The sequence below is a fragment of the Loxodonta africana genome, chromosome 2, assembly GCF_030014295.1.
Source record: "Loxodonta africana isolate mLoxAfr1 chromosome 2, mLoxAfr1.hap2, whole genome shotgun sequence".
NCBI classification, from domain to species: Eukaryota; Metazoa; Chordata; class Mammalia; order Proboscidea; family Elephantidae; genus Loxodonta; species Loxodonta africana.
In genome coordinates, this window is record NC_087343.1 from 129,051,809 (window position 1) to 129,078,950 (window position 27,142).

The window sequence follows — 27,142 nt, forward strand, 5'->3', positions numbered from 1 at the left end:
CAAGCCATCTTTCAAATACAAAAGTGACGTTATACATCATTAAACGTGAAGAACACTAGCAGTATATCCAGTAATAGCCCTTTTTGAAAAAAAAATACTTTGTATTTCAGTTGTCTGAATTTAAGTAAAATAAAAGCAAATGATGTTAGGCATAGGATTAGATCAAGATGGCAGACCTCGTACCATCAGATTCTAGAAATAACAGAAACTATACAATTTTTTAAAATTCAGTTTTTAAAAACCTTAACTCATTATCCTTGTGCATGTTTTAAATTTAACAAGTGTTTGTTTTAATCTAAGCAGTTAAAAATACATACAACAAGACACCTCATGGTGGATTTCAGAACACTTAAGAGCAAAGTGAAAACCCTGAAAGCTTTCAGAGACAGAAGCCAGATTGCCTGTAAACAAACAGTAACACTGAAGAAGAAAACAATGCAGCAATATTTTCAAAATATTCTAAAGGACAAAAATTTTAAACTTTAAGTCCTACACCCAATCAATTGTGAAAAAACAAAAAAAGACATTGTCAGAAATGAAAATGTTATCTGCCACCCACATACCCTCTGAAATAATTACCATAATTACCACATGGTGTATTCTAATATATTTTTGTAATTTAAATAGATGTTGATAGTAAACAAAAAATATAACAATGAAAATTTCTAGATCACATCAACACGAGAGGTAGTACTGGGAGACAGCAAAGAGAAGTAAATTAATGCCAAGGTACTTGATACAGGCAACAGATTAGATAATCTAACTGGCAAATTCCTAGAAATACCTAAACTGACTCCAAAAGAAATAGAAAATCTCAATAGACCTATAACAAGTAAAGACATTGGATCAGTAATCAAAAACTCCCGTCTACCCCTCAAAAAAAAGCCCAGAATCAGATGACTTCCCCTGGTAAATTCTACCATTTAAAGAAATATCAACACCATTTCTTCTTAAACTCTTCAAAATATAGAAAATATAGAAGAGACCAGCATTACCCTAATACCAAAGCCAAATAAAGATACCACAAGGAAAGAAAGTTATAGACTAACATCCTTCATAAATACAAATGTAAAAATCCTCAACAAAATACTAGCAAACCAAATCTAACAGCATATTAAAAGGATTATACACCATGGCAGGTGGGATTCTTCCCAAGAATTCAAGTGTGATTGAACATAAGAAAATCAACCAATGCAATACAATGGAAAAAAAAAAAATTCATTTGATGCAGAAATGGCTTTTGACAAAACCCCAACCCTCTTTCTTCATAAAAACACTCAGGAAACTAGGAATGGAAGGTTACTTCCTCAACATGATGGAACATGTATGAAAAATCCACATCTAACCACAATGAGATACCACCTCACCCTCATTCAAATGGAAATGATTTTAAAAAGGGGGGCAGGAACTACAGGTTTGGTGAGGCTGTAGAAAAACTGGAACCCTCTTCCATTATTGGTGGGAATGTAAAATGGTACAGCCACTGTGGAAAACAGTTTGGCGCTTCCTCAAAAAGTTGGACATAAAACTACTTTATGACAAAGCAATCACAATTCGAGGTATACACCCAGAAGTTGTGAAAGCAGGAATGCAAACCGAAACCTGTACACCAGTGTTCACTGCAGCACTTTTTATGTTAGCCAAAACAAGGAAACAACCGACATGTATATCAGCAGATGAATGGTTCAATAAAATGTGGTATATACATAAAATGGAATATCAGCCATAAAGAGAAATGAAGTGCTGATACATGCAAGAACATGAATGAACCTTGGAAACATTATGCTGAGTGAAATTAGTCACAAAGGACAAATACTGTTATGATCTCACTTATAAGAAATAAATATATAAAAACTAAAGATTATTAGTGGTTACCAGGGGAAAACCCTGGTGGTATAGTGGTTAAGAACTACGGCTGCTAATCAAAATCTTGGCAGTTCAGAATCTACCAGGCGCTGCTTGGAAACCCTATGGGGTAGTTCTGCTCTGTCCTGTTGGGTTACTATGAGTCAGAATCAACTCGATGGCAATGAGTTTGGTTTTGGTTTTATGGGGTAGGCGGGAAGGAAGAGAGAGTTTTTGCTTAGAGGGCATTGAGTTTATGTTAATGGTGGTAGAATAAGTTGGAAAAGGATAGCGATAATGGTTGTACAACATGAAGAATATAATCAGCGTCATTGAGTTATATATGTAGAAACTGTTGACTTGGTGAATGTTTTCTTGTGTATATTTTTACCACAAAAAAAAAAAAAAAAAAAAACCACACAGCTAATACCATACTTAATGGTTAAAGACTGGAAGCATTCCCCCTACAGTGAGGAACAAGACAGGAATGCCTGCTTTCACCATAGCTAGTCAACACTGTACTGGAAGCCCTAGCCAGAGCAATTAGGCAAGGAAGAGAAATAAAAGGCATTTATATTGGAAAAGAAGAAGTAAATCTACCTTTATTCACAAATGACATTGATTCTATATATAAAATATCCCATAGAATCAAGAAGAAAAATACTAGAGCTAATAAATTCGACAAAGTTGCAGGGTACAAAAATAAACACATACAAAAATCAGTTGTCTTTCTATATACTAACAATGAATAACCCAAAAATGAAATTAAAAAACAATTCCAATTACAGTAGTATCTAAAAGAATAAAATGCCTAGGAATGACTTTTAAGTCTTGTACAAGACAACTACAAAACATTGCTGAAAGAAACTGATGAATACCAAGGATTCGAAGACTTAATATTGTTAAGATGTCAGTATAATCCAAAGTATTCTACAGATTTAATGCAATCCCTATCAAAATTCCAACAGTCTTTTTTGCCAAAATGGAAAAGCTGACCCTCAAATTCGTATGAATTGAAACAGGCCCTAAACAGTCAAAACTATCTTGAAAAAGAACACAACGTTGAAGGATCCACACTTCCCAATTTCAAAACTTATTATAAGGCTACGGTAGTCAAAATAGTGTAGTACTAACATAAGGATAGACATAGAGACAAATGAAAGAAATGTGAGTTAAGAAATAAGGCCATTCATCTATGGCCAGTTTATTTTTTAAAAGGGTGCCTAGTCCATTCAATGGGGAAAGAGTAGTTTAACAAATGCTGTTGGAACAACTAATTTCCATGCACAAAAGAATAAAGTTTGACTTCTGCCTCACACCACATATAAAAATTAACTCGATGGAACAACATCCTAACTATAAGAGCTAAAGCCATAAAACTAATAGAAGAAAGCACAGAATTAAATCTTCATGGGCTTGGGTTTAGCAATGGATTCTCACATATGACACTAAAAAGCACAAGCAACAAAAGAAAACAACTTCAACTTTATCAGAATTAAAAAACTTCTTTTGCATCAAAGGACATTATCAGGAAAGTGAAAAGAGAACCCACAGAATGGGAGAAACTATTTGTAAATCATATTAACATAATGGTTTAATATCCAGAATATATATGGAAGTCCTACAACTCAGTAATAAAAATACAAAGAACTCAATTAAAAAATGAGCAAAGGACTTGAATAGACATTTCTCCAGAGAAGATACAGAAATGGCCAATTAGCACATGAAAAGATGTCCAAGAGCATTAGTCATTAAAAAAAAAAAATTTTTTTTTAGTCATTAGGGAAATACAAATCAAAACCACAATGAGATACCACTTCACACCCACTAGGATAGCTATTATCCAAATAATGAAAAATAACAAGTGTTGGTGAGGATGTGGGGAAATTGGAACCCTTGTGCTTTAAGAGTAGAAATTGTAAAATGGTGCAGCCGCTATGGAAAACAGTGTGTCGGTTCCTCAGAAGTTAAACAGAATAAACATATGACCCAGCAATTCCACTCTTAGGTATATTTCCAGAAGAATTGAAAGCAGGCACTCAGATACTTGTACACTGATATTCATAGCAGCGTTATTCACAATAGCCAAAAGGTAAAAACAACACAACTGTCCGTCAACAGATGAATGGATAGGCAAAATGTGGCATATACATACTACAACACAATAAGGGATAAGGTTTTAATATATGTTGCGACATGGATGAACCTTGAAAACGTTATGCTAAGTAAAGCAAGCCAGACATAAAAGTATAAATATATTACCTCATTTATATGAAATATGTAGAATAGGCCAATTCATAGAGACAGAAAATAGGTTAGAGGTTACGGGATGGGGATGGAGAGTTACTGCTTAGTGGGAAAGAAGTTTCTGTTGGGGTAGAAAAAAAGTTTTGGAAATAGATAGTGGTGATGATACACACATGGTAAATATAATTGATATCACTGAATTGCACACTTAAAAATGATTAACATGGCACATTTTGTTGCATATATTTTACTAGAGTAAAAGGTCCAAAAACAATTGTGTGATGGTTACTACTAGAAGAATAAAAAGAGGTTGTATAACTTCCAGACATGAGTTGGGGCAGGAAGGGGGCAGAGGAAACTAGGCTGATCTAAGAAATGTCAAGAGATGGGGGAAAATAGCTTAGTAATTATGACAAGATGTAAATGGGCAGGTAAGAATCCAAACATCAGTAATCCTAATAAATAGTTTAAATTGTGGGTTAAAAGACAAATGTATTTTTATCTTTTTAAATCCAGCTCTGTGTGCTTTTTTACGAGAAATGCACCTACATCAAAATATGAAATAGGGTTAAAATAAAGAATTAGAAAAAGATATTCAGGGAAAATGCTAATTGAAAGAAAGCATGTGCAGCAAAATAAATGTCAGTAAAATTGAAGGTTAAAAATTTTGAAAGTATAAGGATAAAAGGAACAACATAAGAGAGCTCGTCATGAGCTCTCTTATGCACCTAACAAGATGGCTTCAAAAAACCTCAAAGTTTTTTATACAATATCAGACACAATAAGGATATAGGTTTAAAGCTTGTCTAGGAGCTGGTCCCTTATCCCAGGTCTGTGTAGCTTTTACTCTTCTCTCCTTCCCTCCCCAACATCTGCCACCCCTCCGCCCCCAGCCTCGCTCTCATATCACATAAACTAACACCTTCTTCCCCAGAGTCCTTCCCCTCCTTGTCTGGCCTCTCAGGTTAAATCTGTCCCTTTTTCGAGACCTATTTCCCAATTCTTTATCAAGCACCATGCCTTCCTCACAGAACAGAAAGAGAGAGGCTATGTTTACAAAGATCCCACCTGGAAGGATGAGGACCCGCTGCCGTTGAGTCGATTCCAACTCATAGCAACCCTATAGGGCAGAGTAGAACTGTCCCATAGGAAGGATGAGGGAAAAGTTAAAAATCAATCAGTACTCACATGTGACTAGTTTCTAGCCCATCACATTAGTATTTTGGTGAAGATCGTTTTAAATAAGATATCATCCATTAGAAGATAATTTGTAGTTTATAATTTTTACAATCTGCCCGTTATTCCCACCATTTGTTTTTCTACAGATGAAAATGAATGCAGGACCAAGCCAGGAATCTGCGAAAATGGGCGTTGTACTAACATTATTGGAAGCTATAGGTGCGAGTGTAATGAAGGGTTCCAGTTGAGTTCCTCGGGCACTGAATGTCTTGGTAAGTTGACATACAAGTATATTTTACTTGATAAATTAAACATCTGCTTTATGATATCACAGAAGAGTTCTATGTTTACATCCTCTTCTGCTAAAAAGGTCCCTCAATCTGAGTAATTCCCATACCTCTTCCTAAAGGGACACACCTATTAAAACGAAGTATTTGAATATGCGTGTGCTGTGCGCATACCTATGTGTAATGTAAATAATGACCTCAAAATTAAGATTAATTAAGCCTGATGGAAAATGTGACTTTAGTGAGTCAATAAAACTTACATCAGGGGATGATTTAATTCCAAAAGAAAATATTTGCCATGTGAGGTAAGCTCTGCTGATATTAATGCAAAGTAAGTGCAACATTTAAAAGATGCATTGCTTAGTTTTTATCTTGTGATACCGAAAATGCTGTACAAATATCTTGTAGAAAATACAAATCTCAGAAATTGTATTTTAATACTAATGTGTATTGAATATACCCTCTTAGTTATGAGTAGGTGTACAATTATGGACTAGTAAAACTTAAGGGAAATAAAGAGAAAAAGAGCACTTCATAAACTGTTGGACTCATCACTTGATTTGGCAAAAAAATCACGTTTCAAGTATATTAGATTTTTTTTTTTCAGGATGACATCATGTGCTTTAAATCCTAGGAAATTTTTAGTCAAAATATACTTTGCTTATTGTTGCCTTCAATCTAGACCTTTACTAACAATCTTGTAGGAAACAGAAAAGATAACCTACATAGAAAGTATACTTCTGTGTTCATATTACTGTATTTTGCTACTGTGGTTGATAAAATATATAGAGAGGATTTCTTATTTTCATCAGAGAAGCACCTTTATTTTTATTATAGAGATATTTGCTTAGTATAAGTGTTTGAACTATCTCTTAAATGTAGACAGTAGGAAAGATTAGGTTGAATACCTAGCTCATAACTCTAGAATTTGCTTTTTTAAAAACAAATCTTTATACTCATTTGTTTATTTAAAGGGAAATAATTTTTTTTTCCCTTTCATTTTAATTTTCCAGGGTGGTAGTTTACTATCACTTAGCTGCCAATGGATTGAAGAAAACAAAACAAAATGTCCTCAGTAAAGTATCACTGTCAAATCTATTAAACTACTTATAGTCAAAGATTTATGCGTTTACCTCCATCAAGACGTCGTAATCATTAAGCTATATTAAGTGGTTGTCTATCCATAGAGAATACCTATTTTAACTTATTGCTGAGAAGAAAAGCATTGACTGTCCTGTTTCATTTGAAAATCAAGATAATGAAAAGTGTTTCAGTTCCATGACATTTATGCGTATTTTCTACTTTGTCATTTCAGACAATCGACAGGGACTCTGTTTTGCAGAGGTATTGCAGACCATGTGTCAGATGGCGTCCAGCAGCCGCAATCTTGTCACAAAGTCAGAATGCTGCTGTGATGGTGGACGAGGCTGGGGCCACCAGTGTGAACTTTGCCCACTGCCTGGAACTGCCCAGTACAAAAAAATTTGTCCTCATGGCCCAGGATACACCACTGATGGAAGAGGTAAGGAATGGCGGAAACTCATGCATATTATCAATTTGATGCATTTAATTAATTTAGATTAATATGAAGGAAAAATGGTAAAATGATAATAGCTGAAATATCCTGGCGGAGTGGCTGATAGTATGTATGTGTGTATTTGTGCATATATAGAAAAAAATATGTTTTTGTATTGCTTTTTTTTAGGAGATTTAATATTGACATCAAACCTAAGAGATAGAATCTATTATTATTCTCATTTAACAGGTGAGGAAATTGAAGTACAAGGCTAAGATTAGAATATGTAATTTGCTCAAGGTCACCCTCTTTAAGGGACAGACCCAGGAATGGAGCAGATCTGTCTGATCCCAGAGGCCATGCTTGTAACCTTTAAAGTATACTTGCTTTATTTAAATGGTATTTGTTTTGAATGTGCACAGGAACTTATTCTGTTTGTAACGTATTTATGAGTTAGCAAGTCTCAACTGACTACTGGTTTACATTTTTTGTGCAGCTAATTAATATACTATAATGTCTTAAAAAGTACCATTTTCTTCATTACTACATAGATTCCCCATCCTACGCATGATTGTTTTGCTGTTGAAATCCTTTCTTCAGAGTCCAATACAAGTGTGAATTTGAGGCCAATCTATAGAAAATTATCACAAATTCCAAATTAGTTGAACTATAGAAAACTAGTTTTCTATATCTCAAAAGTAATTCATGCTTAGATTGCAAAGTTCGCCTTAAATAGAACTTGCAACACACCCTTCCTTTATTGTTCCCCATCACTGCAAATTGTTTCTCTTTCCCTTTTATGCTGGCTATTTTTCCAAGTGATGAAAGGTACTCTATCACTATTACGAATGCTGATTGTTCTTCAGCTCATCTCAGTTAATTTCTCTTGGTTTCTAAGCTGCTTGACCCTGGAAATATAGACACTTCCATTTAGTTTTTTTTTGGTCTGCAGATATTGATGAATGTAAAGTCATGCCAAACCTCTGCACAAACGGTCAGTGCATCAACACTATGGGCTCATTCCGATGCTTCTGCAAGGTCGGCTACACCACAGACATCGGTGGAACCTCTTGTGTAGGTAAGGCTACACCTCAACATCTAGGGGGTTGTCAACCATTGTTTCCTACAAGTCACTTACTGTTAGCAGAGTGTCTTTATTATGCAGCTTTGGAATGTGCATTGTGTTAAAATGATGCAATTCCTCTCAATAATGTGGTTCTTAGTGTCACTGCCCCTTGTCCAACATTGTGGGAAACAGACTATTCAATTAATCAAAAAAGTCCCTTCGAGCGGAGAAACTTCGAAGTTAAAATATAAAAATTTACAAGCATATAATTTTTATAAAAGACATAAATCCACATTTATTTGACATCTTTTTGATGAACAAGAACTTCTGATTATGGATTTGTGTGGTTGAGCATATAGAAAAAATGGTTTTGGTTTGTTCCACATCAATTTTCTTCTTTGCCTAAAATATACTAATTAAGTATCATCTAAAATTTCTATTTGCAAAGCCATCTTAGTACAAAATTCTTCTAAATTCTTCCAATTTCTTTTTCTAATTTTTTTATTGTCTCACTTACACCATTCTGTGACAGCATGGTGGGCATTAGGAGAGGAGGACTTGCTTTTCTTGAGTCTTTCCAAAGCATTCAACTTATTTTTTTAAAGAAAAAAATATTTTCTCCCTCGTATTTCATCAGCTTATGTGATATCCCATTACACCCAAAACCCATTAAGTAATTTTAATAACAAGCACACCTGGCATAAAATGGTTAGAACAATCATACTGACTCTTAGTAAGCATACTACTCACTTGGTGAAATAGAAGGGCATGGGAATCATACAGAGTGGCCTGTCAGTCATGAGCTTGCAGCATTCTGTTGGCACCTTTTGGTATGTTTTACAGAGGAAATGGAGATTGTCTGCTATCAGAGTCCTAGCAGGAAAGAGGTGTCACATTCAAATGAGGATAATTCAAGGAGGGCTTAACAAAGAGCCTCTCTATAAAGGCTTGGGCAGAGTGTAGAGAAACCACAAGGGATGGTGCTGTATGCTGGGACTATTACCACCCTTGGGTTAAAAGAAAAATTATTCCAGGTGCTGTTGAATACATTCCGACTCATAGCGGCCTTATATACAAAAGAATGGAACACTGCCGAGTCCTGCGCCATCCTCACAACCTATTTTGAGTGCCTTCCAAACTGAAGGGCTCATCTTCCAGCACTATATCAGACAGTGTTCCATTGCTATCCGTAAGGATTTCAGTGGCTAATTTTTTTCAGAAGTAGATCACCAGGTCCTTCTTCCCAGTCTGTCTTAATCTGGAACCTCCGCTGAAACCTGTCCACCATGGGTGACCCTGCTGGTATTTGAAATACCTGTGGCATAGCTTCCAGCATCATAGCAATACACAAGCCACCACAGTACAACAAACTGAGAGCAAGTGAAGATATTGAGTGAGATTTCCCTGCTGATCTGGAATAGGTGATTAGAAAAGAGGGAGGGGTTACTGAAACCTGGAAGCAGAAAGCTGTATACAGAGGGCTGCCTTGAGAGGAGCTGTGATCTCTGGTCAAAGGACAACCAGCCTGTATACATCTAACAGGGAGGGATTTGAGGAAATAAGGACCAAGGCAGAGGGCAAGAGCTTGCTGATGGAATCCATACTGGTTAGCCTCCTGGTCTATGAACAGAGTGGAGGGGAACAAGGGATGGATCTGGAGGGGCAAGTGGGAGATTTCCAGCACAATCTGTCATCCAGCAAGATGGTTAGGGGAACATCAGTTAAGAAGGCTATTAAAAGAATATCTACCACATCTGTGTATCAAATAAATGAGTAAGTTTAGTAGGAGTCCCTGGGTGGCGCAAACAGTTAACACACTCAGCTACTAATGAAAAGATTGGCAGTTCAAATCCACCCAGAAAGGCCATGGAAGAAAGGCCTGGGGATCTACTTCCAAAAGATCACAGCCACTGAAAACCTTATGGAGCTCAGTTCTGCTCTGAAATACGTGGGGTTGCCATGAGTTGGAGTTGACTCGATGGCAACAGAGTATTTTAAGTTTAGTTGGTGATTCTGAACTTGTAAACCAAAGGTCATTAATGTAAAGAATTCAGTGGGGGCTTTTTTGAGCCAGAAGTTTGTCTAGATATTATAATATTTATACTAGGACCAGAGACTGTTCTATAAAGTAAATGAGTATATTTACTTTAGAGAAAAATTCTGTGCATCACTTCTCTCTGATTGCTTTCCATTTTTTAAGTTGAAGAGGAAAAGCAAAAGGAATTAAGTGCTGAGACTATGGAGGGAGGAAAGAGGCTGATTATTTCTTTTAACCAGGAAATTAATCTTCACATCACTTTGGCTTAGATCTTGATGAATGTTCCCAGTCCCCGAAACCATGCAACTTCATCTGCAAGAACACTGAAGGGAGTTACCAGTGCTCTTGTCCAAGGGGCTATGTTCTGCAAGAGGATGGAAAAACATGCAAAGGTGAGTGAAGCGTCTGGCAATTGTGCCTAACTCTCTTCTCTCAGCCTCAAACATTAGAGAATCAGGGATTGTAGCATTTGTATCACCTTCATTAAAATACATCTTCCTAGTGGCCATTTCATATAGAAAATTCTACCAAATGACCAATGGTATGAGGCGGAGAGAATTAAAACCCAAGTTGCCATAGTTTGCTTTCTATAGCAAACAGCACTTTTTTTTTTAAATAAAATGAAGCCAAACAAAGCAAACTTTTGATGAGGGAAGAGTTACTGAAAAAAAAAAAAATAAAATCAGTTTTTTTGGTTGCTTACCTGAGACAACAACAGAGTATCTTTATTATGCATTTACTGCAGAAAATAAATGGGTAAATTAAATTTTTTGCCTATATAGTGTTAAAATAAATTATTTACCAAGCTAAATTAGATACTAAACTAGCTTCAATACCATACTCATATTCAGTTTTATAGTAAACCTCATCAGTGTGAAATTAGTAGACTAAAGAAATTCCTAACTATATTTTTGAAATATATTCTCAATAAAATGAGGTTTTGTTTCCAAGAAATGGGTAAAATTAAGCTAGTAACAAATAGAGCTGTTCCCTTGGACCTGATCGGTGAACAAATAGGAGTTAATTTAGCACATTGTTTATAAATGAGTTCAACTAAAGTGTGTTTTTTCAGCTATACCATAACAAATTAGCCTTGTCTGTATCTTATTTTGCTTGGTAAATTTATTTTCAATGCACTTTCAACGTAAGTTTCAATAGGACACAAATCAGATTTTGAATTTCTATTAGTAGAGGCCAAAATTAATACCATTTACGACTAGAAGTATAGATGCTATGTTTTTGGTTCCTCGGGCATTAATAGTGGTGTTTTCATTTGGATGTGAAGACTCTGATTCAGTGTTTGTGTTAGGACCTTTGTCAACACCCATATTCTCTTTGATTTTTATTTACAGTCTCCTTTTTTTTTAATAGGACTGGAAACCCTGGTGGTATAGTGGTTAAGTGGTATGGCTGCTAACCAAAAGGTCAGCAGTTCAAATCCACCAGGTGCTCCTTGGAAACTCTATGGGGCAGTTGTACCCTGACCTATAAGGTTGCTATGAGTCAGAATTGACTCAATGGCAACGGGTTTTGGTTTTTTAATAGGACTGAATAACTGGCCATGTGCACAACTTCATTATTTGCAAGAACTATAACCTTTGGATATTAGCGTTGAGAACATTTTGTGGAAACCACTGTGATTCAGCTATTCAGTGTTTTAAAAACCTGTGTGTTATGTGTGGCCTGAGCCATCCTATCAGAGTAGCCACAGTGTTTGTGAAAAGAAACCACTTGCCAAATGTTTATGGAAAGCTCTAATGCTTTCAGCAAAAATCTAGACGAAATACTCCCAGTAGCAAAATTTTTTTGTGGCTTCATAAGAATGGATACAGGGACAGATAACTCTGCTCTGATTTTCGTTGGCTTCTCTTTAATTTCAGACCTTGATGAATGTCAAACCAAACAACACAACTGCCAGTTCCTCTGTGTCAACACCCTGGGGGGATTTACCTGTAAATGTCCACCTGGTTTTACACAACATCACACAGCTTGTATTGGTAAGTCAAAATTACAAATGAGAATTGTACAGACTTTTGGTAGATTCAGAAAAATTGTATTTAAAATGATATACAGAATAATGTCCCATTACTAGGGAGAAGGGCCTGGTGATCTACTTCTGAAAATTAGCCAATGAAAACCTTATGGAGCACAACAAAATACTGTCCAACATAGTGCTGGAAGATGAGCTCCCTGGGTTGAAGGAAACTACACAGTAGCCATAACAATGGACTCAAACATGCCAACAATCATGCAGATGGCGCAGGACCAGGCGACATTTCATTGTGTTATACATAATAAGGTTGCCATGAGTCAGAGCCAACTCAGTGGCAACTAACAACAACAAAAACCTATATTTAAAACCACTACCTCATAATTAGTGATCCAGAAAAGTTGCTGACAACATAGACGTATTGCACTGTTTCAGTATTTTAGACTTTTTTTTTAAAAAGGGCAATATCCAAACGAAAGAGAGATTATGTATAATCCAAGCATATGCACAGTAGGCATATTCCTTTATGTTGCATTCTAAATATAACCAGCTGTGTGCAGATAAAATACTATTAAAGGCTTGCCGTAATTTAGAACATGCCAACCTGTTGGAGACGACATACATATTAGGAGTCTTTCAGTTTGCATTATCTAAAATCACGTCCATAGTTGCCCCAACATATGTCCTAACTTGAAACCTCTTAAAATTTTCTTTTTCTTTCCTCTTTTGCTCTTAATGTGACTGTGAATTCTAGCATGAACTTCCCTAAAATGTTATTTTCACATCATGAAAATCAGGCTTTCATACTTCAGTTTTTACTTCATGCAGTGAAATTAAAGCCATGTGGTAATTGGAAAGTTTGACACTCTCCTTCCTTCATCCTGCCGTAGACAACAATGAATGTGGGTCTCAGCCTTCACTTTGTGGAGCAAAGGGAATCTGTCAAAACACCCCTGGAAGTTTCAGCTGTGAATGCCAAAGAGGGTTCTCTCTTGATGCCACCGGACTGAACTGTGAAGGTGAGTTTATTTCTCAAAAATCTTTAACAAGGCTAACTAAATTTTTTAAATGCCTAAACCACTAAATGAGAAACTGAGATCATCTCCAAAAAACGTATTTGATAAAATATGACCAAGCCAGTGGTTTTTATTCTTAAATTTTCATATATCATTTTGGAGGCATCATTTAGTGATGAGATAAAAATTCTGTCATTATCAATGAAGTGAAAAGAAAATCTGCAGATTGGGAAAAATATTGGAGAACCGTAAATCAGAAAAAGGCTGAATATCCAAAATATATACAAAAGTTCTACAACTTAACAACAAAGAGACAAACAACCCAATCAAAAAATGAGTAAGGCAACTGGACAGTCCACAAAGAGGATATTCAGGTGGTTCAGTGTCATTAGCCATTGTTGTTGTGTGCTGTTGAGTTGATTCTGAGTCACAGTGACCCTGTAGGACAGAGTAGAACTGCCCCGTAGGGTTTCCTATGCCGTAGTCTTTACAGGAGCGTATTGCCAGGTCTTTTCTCCTGCAGAGCTGCTGGTGGGTTTGAACCGCCAACCTTTGAGTTAGGAGCTGAGCACTTAACCACTGCACCACCAGGGCTCCCCACTAGGGAGATGCAAATAAAAACCACAATGAGATATCACTTCACCCCCATTAGAATGGCAATGCACAGAAAACAAATGTTGGCAAGTTTGTGGAGAAGCTGGACCCCTCATCCATTGCTGGTGGGGCTGTAAAATGGTACAGCCTGTGGAAAACAGATGGTGGCTACTCAAAATGTTGCACATAGGATTACCATATGACCCAGAACATACCACAACATGGATGAACCGTGAAAGCATTATGCTGAGTGAAATAAGTCAGTCACAAAAGGACAAATACTGTATAAATCTCACTTGTATGAAATAAGCAAATACATAGAAACCAAAGATTATGATGGTTACGTAAAGCAGGAGGGAGCAGGAAATGGGGAGGTTTTTTTGGGGAGGAGGATATTGAGTTTGTTAATGGTGGTGGGATATTTTAGATGAAGGTAGTAATAATTGTGGCACAACATGAAAAATGTAATCAGTGTCACTGAGTTGTGAATGTAGAAGTTGTGTTTCTGGATGTTGTGGTGTGCATATTTACACCACAATAGAAAAAAATTATGATTACGAGTTAACTTTTACAGTAACAGAACCGTTTACCTAATTACTGATCTGGAAAAAAAAATTGAGATTGAAAAAGAATTCTGTGCCTAATATGGTTTACAGAAGCATACAAGTATACCTGGGGAAAAAAAAATTGGATTTTTGATCCATATCTAAATATGTAAAAATTAAGTAGAAAAAGAGAACCTATCATTTTGGAGAAATGGTGAAAACTGATGGCCGTTTCCATTTTATGTGGGCCAAGGCTCCTGCTTCACTCTCTTCCCTCTTATTGGTATTTCCTATAATGTCTCCCCTGCAAGAGATATTTCCTGTGAAGTCCAAAGGAAATGTAAGTGGGAACAAAATAAGAATCTGCCTGAAACTGATAAAATATTATATGGTTCTTCACTATTTATACTGCAAATGCTAGCATATGATAAGATAAATAAATGTTTTAGGATTTGTATGTTTTACAACAAACTATGCATGGCAGAGATTGACTATATACATTTCCTTTATATTTTTATATGGTCTTGCAGTTTGTATTTTTAGTGCTTTTTAGTCACCTTTCCTTACTTATTCTTAGACTGGATTCTTTAGAATCATATAGTTCTAATTCTAAAACAATATTTAATATGTTCTTCATAGGAATTATGAGACTTTTATACATATCTCTTTTCAGCTAAGAAAAAACTGATGTAAAATTTAATTTTTATATCATATTTGATGTTACTGAGACCTTCAAAGTACTCTGAGCCTACAGCTGTTTGCCATGTGTGAGTTCAGCTCATGACATCCACATAAGATGCCATGTATTAATTGTCCATATAAATGTGGTACACATGCATCAGACATGCCAATTTTATTTCACTCCTTATGGGTAGATTTCAAAGCCTCAGTTTTCATTCCAAAAGAGCATGCATGTATGAACAAAGAAATTATTCCATATGTGTAACAATAGTACATCTTGTCTAAAAATAACATTTTCAAATACTTAAAAGGAATTTGCATCTAATTATTCTTGAGTGGTAATAAAAAAAATTTGCGTGCAAAACAATTGTAAAACTTAGGTATCTGTTTGTATACTTGTATCTTCCCCAACTCAAGGATTGCATGTCAATCACTTTTGAATCTCTGAAATAGGTAATACAAATATATTTATATCACTTACCAAATAAGGATATCATATGCAGTCAATCAACCCAAAATGCACAACATTAGTGGTTGCTGCTATGGTTGATTTGCTGAAATTAAGATGTTATTTAGAGCACTGACATGGCGTGGTCTGTTGGACAGTACAAGAATGAGGTGGTTTCTTAGAACAGCTCTTTACACCACCACTAGCTAATAACCATGTGACTTGGAAAAATCACAACATCTGTGTGTGTGTTTGTTCCCCTGATAATAGCTACCCTAAGCTGTACTTGAAATGCATTTAAGTAGAGGAAAGGTTACATAAGGCTTTTGCTGGGCTTGTTTTTGCAGATGTTGATGAATGTGATGGAAACCATAGATGCCAACACGGCTGCCAAAACATCCTGGGAAGCTACAGATGTGGTTGCCCTCAAGGATATATTCAGCATTACCAGTGGAATCAGTGTGTTGGTGAGAACTATGTAGAGGCCGCTTTTCTGAACTTAAAGTATCTCTGGGTAAAAAGAACAAATAATAAAGGTTGAACTTTCAACTTTTTAAGTTCAGAATTCTAGAACTTAAATCCAGTGCTTAAGATTGACGCATGGGGACCCATGTGCTACACTAGTCTACTCACTTGTGTGGTTTGAAAATACACGATGATAAGAAAAGTCTAAGTACCAAAAAGGTACTTTCAGTATAGCTTTTATAATTTTAGATTTCTGCTACCTGTAATTTTTAAGTTTCTGAAGATGATGTCAAGAATCATCATTTCCATTTGTCAAGGTCAGCCATTTTTTAGCAGTAACGTGAGATCATTAGATTTGGAGTTGAAGGGTTACCCATCCATCCCCTCATACAAACCTAAAAGGAATTCAGATCAACTTAATGAGGACAGTCCATCTCTGCTCTCCAGTCACAGATTTAATGAAGGATGTGAAATGTTTTAAGGTAGAAAAAGTATCTAATTACAGCAAATACTGTTGACAACTCTAGACAGTAATAAGATACATAGGAATTCACTTCTGTTCCTTGCATTGATAATATCCATGAAATTCTCCCTCGAAGGAGATATGGATCAGAAAGAACACTATTCTCTACTTGAATAGCCAGCTGACTTATTTAGCATATGTCCAGTTTCTCAGCTCCATCTGAATCCACTTCACAGACACACCATCTAACACATTGTGATGTTAGACACTGGCATATCTGAGGGAGAGGGGGACAGTGGTCCTGCAGACACATGGCAAGGTGCTTCCTGTTTCTCTGCAGAGATTTAAATCACACCACACATCATTCATATATTTTGCCGTGAGTGATCCACTACTTAATTTTATCATTTGTGGCCTTCTCGAAAGAAAATTCTAATGCCGTTAGTGTATTGAGAAGAAAATCAAGTTCAGTTTCAAAGGAGAGAAACTCATTTTGTGAAGCTCACAACAGTGCTGTGGCCTTGTTCCAGGTCACGGACGGATGCTTTAACGCACACATGGTGGGGAAATGTAAAAACCATAAGTAAGCATGAAGAACAAAGTTTTAAGGAATTATCAAAATGATGACTTAGGCAGTCAAAATAATTCCATAAGTTTAATTTACTTCTTTTTCTCTTCACAGAAACAAAATGTTGCAAAACTCCTAAGGCCCTGATTTATGGATTCATAAACAGAGGCAAAGTGTGGGAACACACTTTAGACTACTGGCAATCGTATTTCACAAATAGCTGTTAAAATAACGTGAAACAACTTTGTATAAATATAATGCAATGTTTGTAAAATATGAGGCCCACTACTTTGCTTAGTGGACTTCTTGTTTTTGAATACTATGGAACTTAAAGCAAAAGACTAATTCTCTAATATTTCACATTGTTTCAGATCAAAATAGAATTCTTTTTAAAGTGATCGTAGGTGGAAATGGGAATGTGTTGGGAGTATCGACTGAATTTCCAAGTTTTCAAGTTTCCTGAAGTTTCTGTCTGTAAATGTCTAGTGCAAAAATAGCTGTGCAGGTTTTCACTAAATTTGGAGGCTCTGTTTGGAGTGGTCTGACTTAAAACAAAGGCAGTGTCCTCTATCCCAGTTTCCTTTTGTGGGGTTCCTGGAGTGAGCACTTTAGTGTTGCATTGCCCCCACAGAACTGACACAGGATCCAGCCAGAGGCCCTGTGAGCTATAATAAGAAGAGACCCCATGGACAGAGGAATAGGTTCAAACATAAGTCCAAAGCTAAAAACATGTAGGCAAATGTCACTAATTGCTGGTATTAATTTGTAAGCTTGCTCTTATAAAATGGATGCCTCTAACTAAGTAGCAGGCACCTGAGGAAGATGTAGCAGGGATTTATTTCAAAAGGTTCATGATTCTTTTGTGCAGCGTTAAGGAGTCAAGCTAATCTCTAGTAAAACTGTTGACTTTTTGCCTTGAATCCATAAAACAGGGTAGGAATTTTAACTCAGGTATGTGTCAACTACCCTAGAAATTTATAGCGACCCCATGAATACCAAAAAACCAAACCCACTGCCGTCGAGTCGATTCCGACTCATAGCAACCCCATGAGTGCAGAGGAAAACTATTCCATAGGGTTTTCAAGGCTGTGACCTTACGGAAGCAGATCCCTAGCCCTGTTTGTCCAGGCACCTTTGGGTAGGTTCGAAACACCAGCTGTTCAGCTAGCAGTCGAGCTCTTTTACATCACCTAGGGACTCCATGGAAACCCTGGTAGGGTAGTCATTAAGTGCTACAGCTGCTAAACAAAAGGTCAGAATCTGCCAGGCGCTCCTCGGAAACTCTATGGGGCAGTCCTACTCTGTCCTATAAACCCAGTGCCGTCAAGTAGATTCCAGCTCATAGCAGCCCTATAGGACTGTCCTATAGGGTCTGTATAAATCGGAATCAACTCAACGGGCAACAGGTTAGGGACTCCGTAGGGTCATTATGACTCGGAATCTATTTGACGGCACCTAAGAAATAGAGTGACACGAGCCATCGGAACTAATAAGAGCAACAAGTTAGCAGAAGAACAAGAATATGACAAATTGGAAATTAAAGCGCCACAGTTCATTTTTACCTGTCACTGCATATGTGAATATCTTCAGTCTGAGAACTATAAAACAAATTATCCAGAGAGATTTACATGGGGTCTCCTATTTCATGATCAAAACTATTAAACTCATCAGGTAATTTCACTATAAGATTATACTGTAAAACTATAATATGATTAATATCACTGTCAAATTAAGAAAAATAAAAGTTCTCTGTAAATGTTAATGTTGAGGAAAGCTTTTAATTCAAATGAGAACCTTAAGAGTTTCCAGAACTTTAAGAAATACCACAGCCAGTTGCCACAGGTAATTTGTAGCATTCTAGTACAGAGCCTACAGATATAGATAACATTCTCAGGTGTTTTCAAGGTTTATAATCATTGAAAATTGAAATGTCTTATTTCTTGTACATGAAGAAACATTATGTCTTAATATGTGAAGCCTTTGTTAGTGTTAGTAGTAACTTCCAGTTGCTTCTGTGTCCTTTCAAAATAATTTTGACTTAGTGAGGCCTAAGCCAGCTCAAAATACGTGTCAAACGAGAACATATATTAAAAGTGAGATTACATAAGCCTGTAAAATTTTTCCTTTATGTATATTTTTAGCCTATAAATATGAAGTATATCATAGCTTCCAAAAATATTACGTATTTTAAAATATTTTTGTAAGTGGTATGTTTAAATGTAATTTATTTAATTAATTGGTTTTGCCTAGTAATTTATCTACTTGACACAATGTCTACTGCTGTATTTATGGCATGACCATTTTGTTAAACTATGATCTGATTTAGATTCCCTGTTAGGAGTGAAACACTCCATATAAAAGCCAGATCTAATTATAAAGGCAGATGAGCGTCGGTGGCAGAATTCCAAGTCTAGGGTGTACAGAAATAAAGCCACAGTTATATTTATGTCATATGTAGCCAAGTTACTAAGAATTCATGTACTTCCTCTGCATCTAATGGAGGTTTAAGAATTTTCACAGATTAGGTAATCACAGTAGATTCTACATTCAGTGATTTAAGAATTCTGCCATTCATAGGTCTGACTCGATTCTGAAATTCTAATCATGATACAAATATGTACCTAAATAACATCTACCTTTTCAATAACCTCTGTCTTATACTTAACAGAGTTTAATTTCCTGTCTGAGGGGCTTCTTCCCTCAGATCCCGTCTGCATCTTCCATAACCTTACTGAGTTAATGCAGACAGGCACTGCCTTTTCGGCTTTGGGTCCCAGCTGCACACCTTGTTGCAAATCCTATCCTCCATATGGGCTGAAACATATACTTGTCATATATTAGGTAAATGGACTCTCTGCGCTCCATATGGAGTCACAGGAATTTGAAAAATTCCGTGGAACAGATGTGATTAGTGCCCAGGGTGAAATCTGGATTAAAATAAAGCACAAAGGAGACAATCACATGTGATGTAGCAACCAGACAGTTAAGAGCAAAACTGTAATCTCCAAAGCTAAAAGCATAATCAGGCTCTGAGTTTATCAAAAATGAATAGCAACTGAAAATATAACCTATAATTTTCCTGCTGTCAGGCACGTACAATACAGTGTTAGTTATTAAACAGCAAAAGCTGCCTGGTATCTGAATGCAAGCCTGTCTCACAGGCAGGTTCTTAAGCAGTTAAAACTGGACCAGGTTGTTAGAAATAGATCCAATTTAATAACTTTTTTATTATTTTCATTTAGGGTTTATACATATATATATACGTATATATATATACATATATATATACACACACACATATATATACATAGACACATACTTCCTCCCATATATAATGCAGAGCCCTGGTGGCACAGTGGTTAAGAGCTAGGCTGCTAACCAAAAGGTCGGCAGTTCAAATCCACCAGCCACTCCTTTGAAACCCTGTGGGGCAATTCTGCTCTGTCCTGTAGGGCAGCTATGAGCTGGAATCGACTTGACAGCAACGGGTTTGTTTTGTTTTGTTTTGTTTTAATTTATACATAATGCAGGCCTTGGAATTTACTGGGGGAATGATACAAACAGACTTTTTTTAAAATTGACATATAGTTCACATACCATAACATTCACCCTTTTTAAGTTTATAGTCTAGTGATTTTTAGTATATTCTCACAAGGTTGTGCAAATATCACTGTCTAGTTCCAGAACATTTTCATCACCCCAAAAAAGAAACCCCATAATCACTAGCAGCCATCCCCCATCCCCTGGCAGCCACTAATCTACTTTCTGTCTCTGTGGATTTGCCGCAGATTTACGTTTATGAGGTAACCATCTTTTGAGAGAACAAAAGAGTTGTTCTGTAGGCAAACGGAAAATACCTGTCCCCAAGGAGTGCCAGTGTACTCAATACTGTTCAGAAACATAGGAGAAATAGAATATATTAGGCTAAGGGCAATGTTTTTTTTAGAACCATAATTGAGGAAGATTTGTGGGGCTTTCTTTTTCATACCATTTGGAAATCACCCATCACAGTAAAAAAAAAAAAAAACTTAAATACAGTGCTAGAGTTGTTTCCCTGTAAAATCACAGGTGCTTTGAGACTGGGTCTTTACGCTGTTGCCACCTTACCTGTGTAAGAGTTTGTTTCATTTTAATAGATGAGAATGAATGTTCCAACCCGAATGCCTGTGGCTCTGCCTCCTGCTACAACACCCTGGGGAGCTACAAGTGCGCCTGCCCCTCGGGGTTCTCCTTTGACCAGTTATCCAGTGCCTGCCATGATGTGAATGAGTGCTCGTCCTCCAAGAACCCTTGCAATTATGGCTGCTCCAACACAGAGGGGGGTTACCTCTGTGGCTGCCCACCTGGGTACTACAGAGTGGGACAAGGGTAAGGCAGCCCCATCAACCTCCCTGTGGGCAGGAATGGGTGATCCCAAAAGGCGGCGGTTCCTTCCCTCTCTGGGCTCAGGCTGCCTGGCCACCAATCCTGCAGGAAAGCTTACGGTGTTCAAAAGCCCAGGAGACAAAAGTGTTGATCACAGCTCTTTAAGGTATTGGAATCAGCACCAAGAAAGACATATGAACTGTGTACATGGACTAGAATTACCTCCTTTGTGGTTAGCATAAGACTTGATCCCTTTATCCAAATACTATTCTTTTCCCCTTTGTAAAGGCCTGAGTTAATTTAATCAGATTTCTCAAGACCAGAGACAGCAGATATTTAAAAATGTGGCTCACATGTTGCCACAGATAGCTGGGTTCTGAGGTTGAAGTGGAAATGGCCTCGTCCCAGTTTCTTCTACTGATTTTGTCAGGAGTTTGGCCCTCTCTTCGCTCATCTAGCCTTTATACTGCAGAGAGGATCTGCCTAGTCGTTGTGGCACCCCTCAGCATGGGACCCTGTCTCCTTGAGGCTGGGTTCTCTCTAACTAATCACATTTTCACAAGTGTAGCTATCTCAGGTTCTAGCTGCTATGGCTGAGGTAGCGGCCACTTGCAACTCACCATCACAGTAGCTACTGCGCAGTGGCATGCAGGCAGGGAACATGCAGCCAGGGCCCCCTTCCTCCGGAGGGGCAGTGCCTGAGGCAGGTGCTGAAGCTCCAGAATCAATCTATCCAACGTTGGTATAAGATATTACTTAAAACAAAAGGCTCAGTCTAGGCAAGGGTCGTTTTTGAGCCAACCTATTGGCACTTTCGCTAATGAAAGTATGACTTCAGAAAATCTCAGTTATTCAAGCAGGGAGCAAACACAGGTTTCAAGCTTGAGAAACAACAGAACTTCTCTCAGCATTCTCTTTAGAAATTGATACTCTGTCTTTATTTTCTTGAGTTAACTACATTCTGGTGGTTCAGTCAGATTGAAAATTGGAGAAACCCAGGGCTCACAGAATTTTGCTGTTTCAAAAAAAAAGGTAGCGGGGGAATCTCATATGTTGAGTGTTGAACAAAAAGAATACAGAGAATATTTTATAAGCTTAGAGTTTGCTTTCTTGGTTTTTTATCTCTGAAAAATCTTTGCTTTATCACTGGAAAACTCTAGTCACGATCAATGATGAGGTAACAATATCTTGCTTCTCCCTACAAATAGACACTGTGTCTCAGGAATGGGATTTAACAAAGGGCAGTACCTATCGCTGGATACAGAGGTTGATGAGGAAAACGCTCTGTCCCCAGAAGCATGCTATGAGTGCAAAATTAATGGCTACACAAAGAAAGACAGCCGGCAGAAGAGAAGTGTTCATGAATCTGCACCAACTGCTGTGAGTCAATCTGACTTTGTTTTGCCACAAGACTACCCTTAGGGGGTCATGGATACTGTACAGTAAACCCTGAGGTAGTTTTGAGCCTCAGCAAAGTTAAAAACTATCTTGAAATTCAACAAATAAGTTGATGGATGCAGTATGGGAAAGACAAGTAAATTAAAATTAGTTAAATTATTCCTCAGAACCCAAGGACTGGGGAGAAAGGCTTTAAGATCCCTTTCCAGTTTCAGATCTTTTTTTTTCTTTTTAGTTTTCCGTAAGTGCCAGAGAGCAAAAAGATATCCATCCAGGAAATAGTTATTTTGAAATGATTCAAAATGAAATTATTTGAAGTTGTCCAGTTTTCTTTTATAAATGTATGTATAGTACAGTAAACCTGTTGCCATCATGTAGATTTCGACTCATAAAGACCCTGTAGTACAGTAGGCTGATACTTATTTTCATTATGTAAGCCAATTTTTTTTTTTAAGCCAATTAGGGTCTCATATTCCGTGACTAATTTATAAGATAGCTGTTTTTTCCATGACAAGATTTGTCTTATGTTTTACAAGGGCCGGAAAAGCTGAGTTGCCTGCTACTTGTGTTTCAGCTAATGGCATTTCAGCAGAGTAGTTAAAGGAGTGGGCTGCAGACTGCCTGGTTTTGAACATATTCCTTTGCCCTTCCCTCTTATTACCTATATTACATAGGGCATGTTTATTTTACCTGTCTTCTTCTGTAAAATGGGAATAATAATGCTTATCTCTAAAGATTGATGGGAGGATTGAGCTGACACATATAAATGGTGCCTGGCATATATTAGCCCATGGTCACTGCATGTCACAATTATTATCAAATATCTAGAGATGTTGAAACTAATCACATACCACCCTCTTCAGTTAATATTACTGAGAAATCCTGCCACCAGGAAACCTAGTCAGCAACTAACTGGCTGTGTGCATTGGGCACCTCACTTCATTTTTCTGGGCCTCAGTTTCCTTATCTATACAATAAGACTTCTGTGATCACGAAGTCTACGGTTCAGTTTTGTAATAATAAATAATCCTATGTTACTTTTACCTTAAGCAGACTAGGGTACTTAAACTGGTGTTTAAATATGACAATTGAAACATTTATCGATAACTCAGGACTACAGACCCAGAAGTTCTGCTTATAAAACCTTCCCACTGGGATACATTCAGACACCAATCTGTCTTCAACATGCTGAGGACACTTCTGGGCCACCGTAGCCAAGTTTTCCCTTAACAGGCCCAATTGAAACAATATTTTGTTTTGTTTTTTGCCCGTCTTACCTAAATAATATTTCTTAAACCTCTCATCACTCTGACCCAGTCAGATATGGTTTATCTGGGTGGGCTCTGCCCCACTGACTTTTACCAAAGCTGGTTAAACCGGAGCCCTGAGGATCCTCTGCAAATGAGACGCTTTGCAGTAGCATCCTGTCGTTTGTGGGCGTTGTAAACTGAAGCCAAGCTTCAGAATGAAGATCCCTCTGGGTTAAATCCTTATTGTTGAACAAAAGCAGCACTTCTTTTGACTTCAACAAAGAAATTACAGTCTTCTCCTAAATTGTCTTTTTCTTTCTTTTTTTTTTTTTCCAGTGTAAGCGTGACATTCCATAAACTTATCAAAAAAAAAAAAAAACTTGAAATGTGAACACTCTCTGTAGGCTTGGTCCTGTAATTTTAATTGCCTGGTTAAGGCTGAGTGAGAAGTCATAAAGATTTACAGGGCATTTTCTATGGAATTGAACTTTTCTCCCAGCTGACAGGAATTTACAGTAACTGCCACTACTCCTAAGGAGAGTGCAGAAAGCAGGAGCTTGTCACTGTGACTGTAGCCCCAGCAGCAGATCCCCTTCTAGGCCTCTTCTTGCTCTGTAGAAACTCTTCCCAAATAGTTTCTTGCTCTTTCTCCAGGTGAAACAGATCAGCCTAGAGAGTGTCGACATGGACAGTCCCGTCAAAATGAAGTTCAACGTCTCTGGCCTCGGCTCTAAGGAGCACATCCTTGAACTCATGCCTGCCATTGAGCCCCTCAACAACCACATCCGCTATGTCATCTCCCAGGGGAATGACGATGGCATCTTCCGCATCCACCAAAGGAGTGGGCTCAGCTACTTGCACACCGCCAAGAAGAAGCTTGTGCCCGGCACGTACACACTGGAAATCACTAGCATCCCTCTGTACAAGAAGAAGGAACTTAAGAAACTGGAAGACAACAATGAGGATGACTACCTCCTAGGGGAGCTTGGGGAGGCTCTCAGAATGAGGCTGCAAATTCAACTCTTTTAACCCCTTACAGACTTGGTTCCAGGCTCAAATCCCAGCCCGTTCAGCCTCCAGCCATGTTTGAGAAGTCAATGACTATTTTAAAGAGGAAAAAAAAAAGACTTTTTTCTTTCTTTCCTCCCTGTCGCAGACTTCAGAATGTTGACCCTCATGGGGAGGGATAATTTTGACTCTAGTGTGGCCAAAGATTTGAGTACAAAGGCAACCATGGTTACTGTATTTTTTATATAACTTCACTTTAAATATATTAAAAAAAAAAAAAAAAACCTAAATGTTCAAGAGATCAGCATATGGCACTAAATGCACAAAAATAATGTGAGCTTTTTTTTTTTCCTGTTAGCAGTCTGTAACACTTTGGGTATTTTGCTATAGTTGCTAATTAAAAAAAAAATATAGATGTTTATTTATTTTTAATGCAGTAATATATGGAGAAATGAACAAACTATGTAAACAAAAAGGGAAACTCGCTTTGTTTTTCTTTAGATTTATAAATTTGAGCTATTTCTTTTAGAGGTGCTTTTAAAACAAATTCAGTAGATTCAAGGGATGTTTCCTTTGGTTTTCTGCCAGTCATCCAACTGGTATACATCTGATTATTTTAAAGAAAGCCTCACAGAGCTGAATGGGTAGTGTAATCAGTAATTTAAAAGACATAAATGTCATTAGATCCTTTATAAAGGAGATCAAAGCCAGAGCAGCTCATTGTGACAATATTTCACTTTACCAGACACACCAGGCAACGGAAGATGAAACACAACCACTGTAGCAAAATACCTTGACTGCTTGTGAGACCATTAGAGTTGCAGGCCAAACTGTACTGTATTTCCTTCTCATAACCTCAAGGAACCACATGTGCTACCCACAACACCTCATTCTTACCCAGGGTGCTCTACGTACTTGTGGTACTGTAGGCAGCTGAAGAAATGCCGTTCCTTTGAAAAGGAACACCTGGCATTCTGTAGTGTTTGGTGCTGTCTTAGATTAATGGTGCATTTACTATGTTCAAGCTATTTCAGGATTGCCATATGTGCAAACAAATCATGCAGTGCAGCCAAGGAATATTTGTTGTTTTTTTTTTAAAATCCATTTTTTTTTTAGAATTTTCATTAATACTGTAGTTATACACCATATGCCTCATTTTATCATAGCCTATTGTGTATGAAAGATGTTTGTACAATGAATTGATGTTTAGTTTGCTTTAGTCATTTAAAGAGATATTGTACCAGTACGTGCTAATAAGGGTATGTCTCTGTGTTCTTCTCCACCCAAGAACCTGTCCCTGGACCAGTGCCCAAACCTCATATGTGAAACGGCCAAAGCACATGCAGACTCCCGGTTCTTCCTCTCACCCCCATGCTGACCAAAGATTAGTAACCAGTTATATCCAGTGTTTTGTTTTTTTTTATATATATATATATAATAACTAAAAGAAACAGTGTAAATTTGTAATCAAGTGTTTATGAGGAAAAACTTATGGTTTTTGGTTTTTGTTTTTTGTAGGTCTGTGTATCAAATATGACACTTTTCTTGCAATAAAGCTTATTTTGGGGTAGTTTTCTGGCTGTGAGCTTTATGGGACTATAGCCCTGCTGTATTTGTTGGAGGGGTTAGGGGCATTGCTTACAGGGACCAAGGAAAGTGCTAGACAGAGGGGCAGGCACATTTATGGGAAAACAAGGGAACATTGTTGAATCTGTGAAGTAAGCAAAAATGTTCAATTGGAGATCATAATTTAAAGTTATATTCAAATAGAACATAGTAATATGTTAAGGCAGGTAATAGTTCACTTCCTCATAGATTCTGAGCCGCCTCAGACCCATCGTACTAGAGACGTCAAAGAACTGTTTCAGTTCACATGTACTTTGTGCTTTGAGTGCCGTCACGTTAAAGCACTGCGAGGAAGTGGCGTATTCTTTTAGTGTCTTCCTTCTTAAAGGCGGAAATTTTCCTGAACTCAGTTTTTAAGCAAGAGTGCCTACGAGTTCTGGTGGTGCGGTGGTTAAGCACTCAGCTACTAACTGAAAGGTCTACAGTTTGAACCCACCGGTGGCTCCGTGGGAGAAACGACCTGGCGATCTGCTCCCATGAAGATTACAGCCTAGGAAACGCTCTGGGGCAGTTCTACTCTATCTTATAGGGTCCCTTCTAAGAAAAC

At 37.4% G+C, this 27,142-nt stretch overlaps 1 protein-coding gene across 1 annotated transcript in view; it reads left to right on the top strand.

Annotated features, from left to right (window-relative positions):
- FBN2 (fibrillin 2) overlaps nt 1-25,029 on the top strand; it is a 292,375-nt gene extending 267,346 nt beyond the window's left edge. Inside the window, exons 56-65 of the mRNA XM_064275596.1 lie at nt 5,418-5,543; nt 6,874-7,080; nt 8,027-8,152; nt 10,448-10,570; nt 12,059-12,175; nt 13,059-13,187; nt 15,800-15,919; nt 21,085-21,316; nt 22,522-22,693; nt 24,616-25,029. Coding sequence (XP_064131666.1) covers nt 5,418-5,543; nt 6,874-7,080; nt 8,027-8,152; nt 10,448-10,570; nt 12,059-12,175; nt 13,059-13,187; nt 15,800-15,919; nt 21,085-21,316; nt 22,522-22,693; nt 24,616-24,990 — 1,727 coding nt within the window. The 3' untranslated portion in view covers nt 24,991-25,029. The remainder of the gene's footprint in view (nt 1-5,417; nt 5,544-6,873; nt 7,081-8,026; nt 8,153-10,447; nt 10,571-12,058; nt 12,176-13,058; nt 13,188-15,799; nt 15,920-21,084; nt 21,317-22,521; nt 22,694-24,615) is intronic.
- The last annotated feature ends 2,113 nt before the right edge of the window (nt 25,030-27,142 follow it).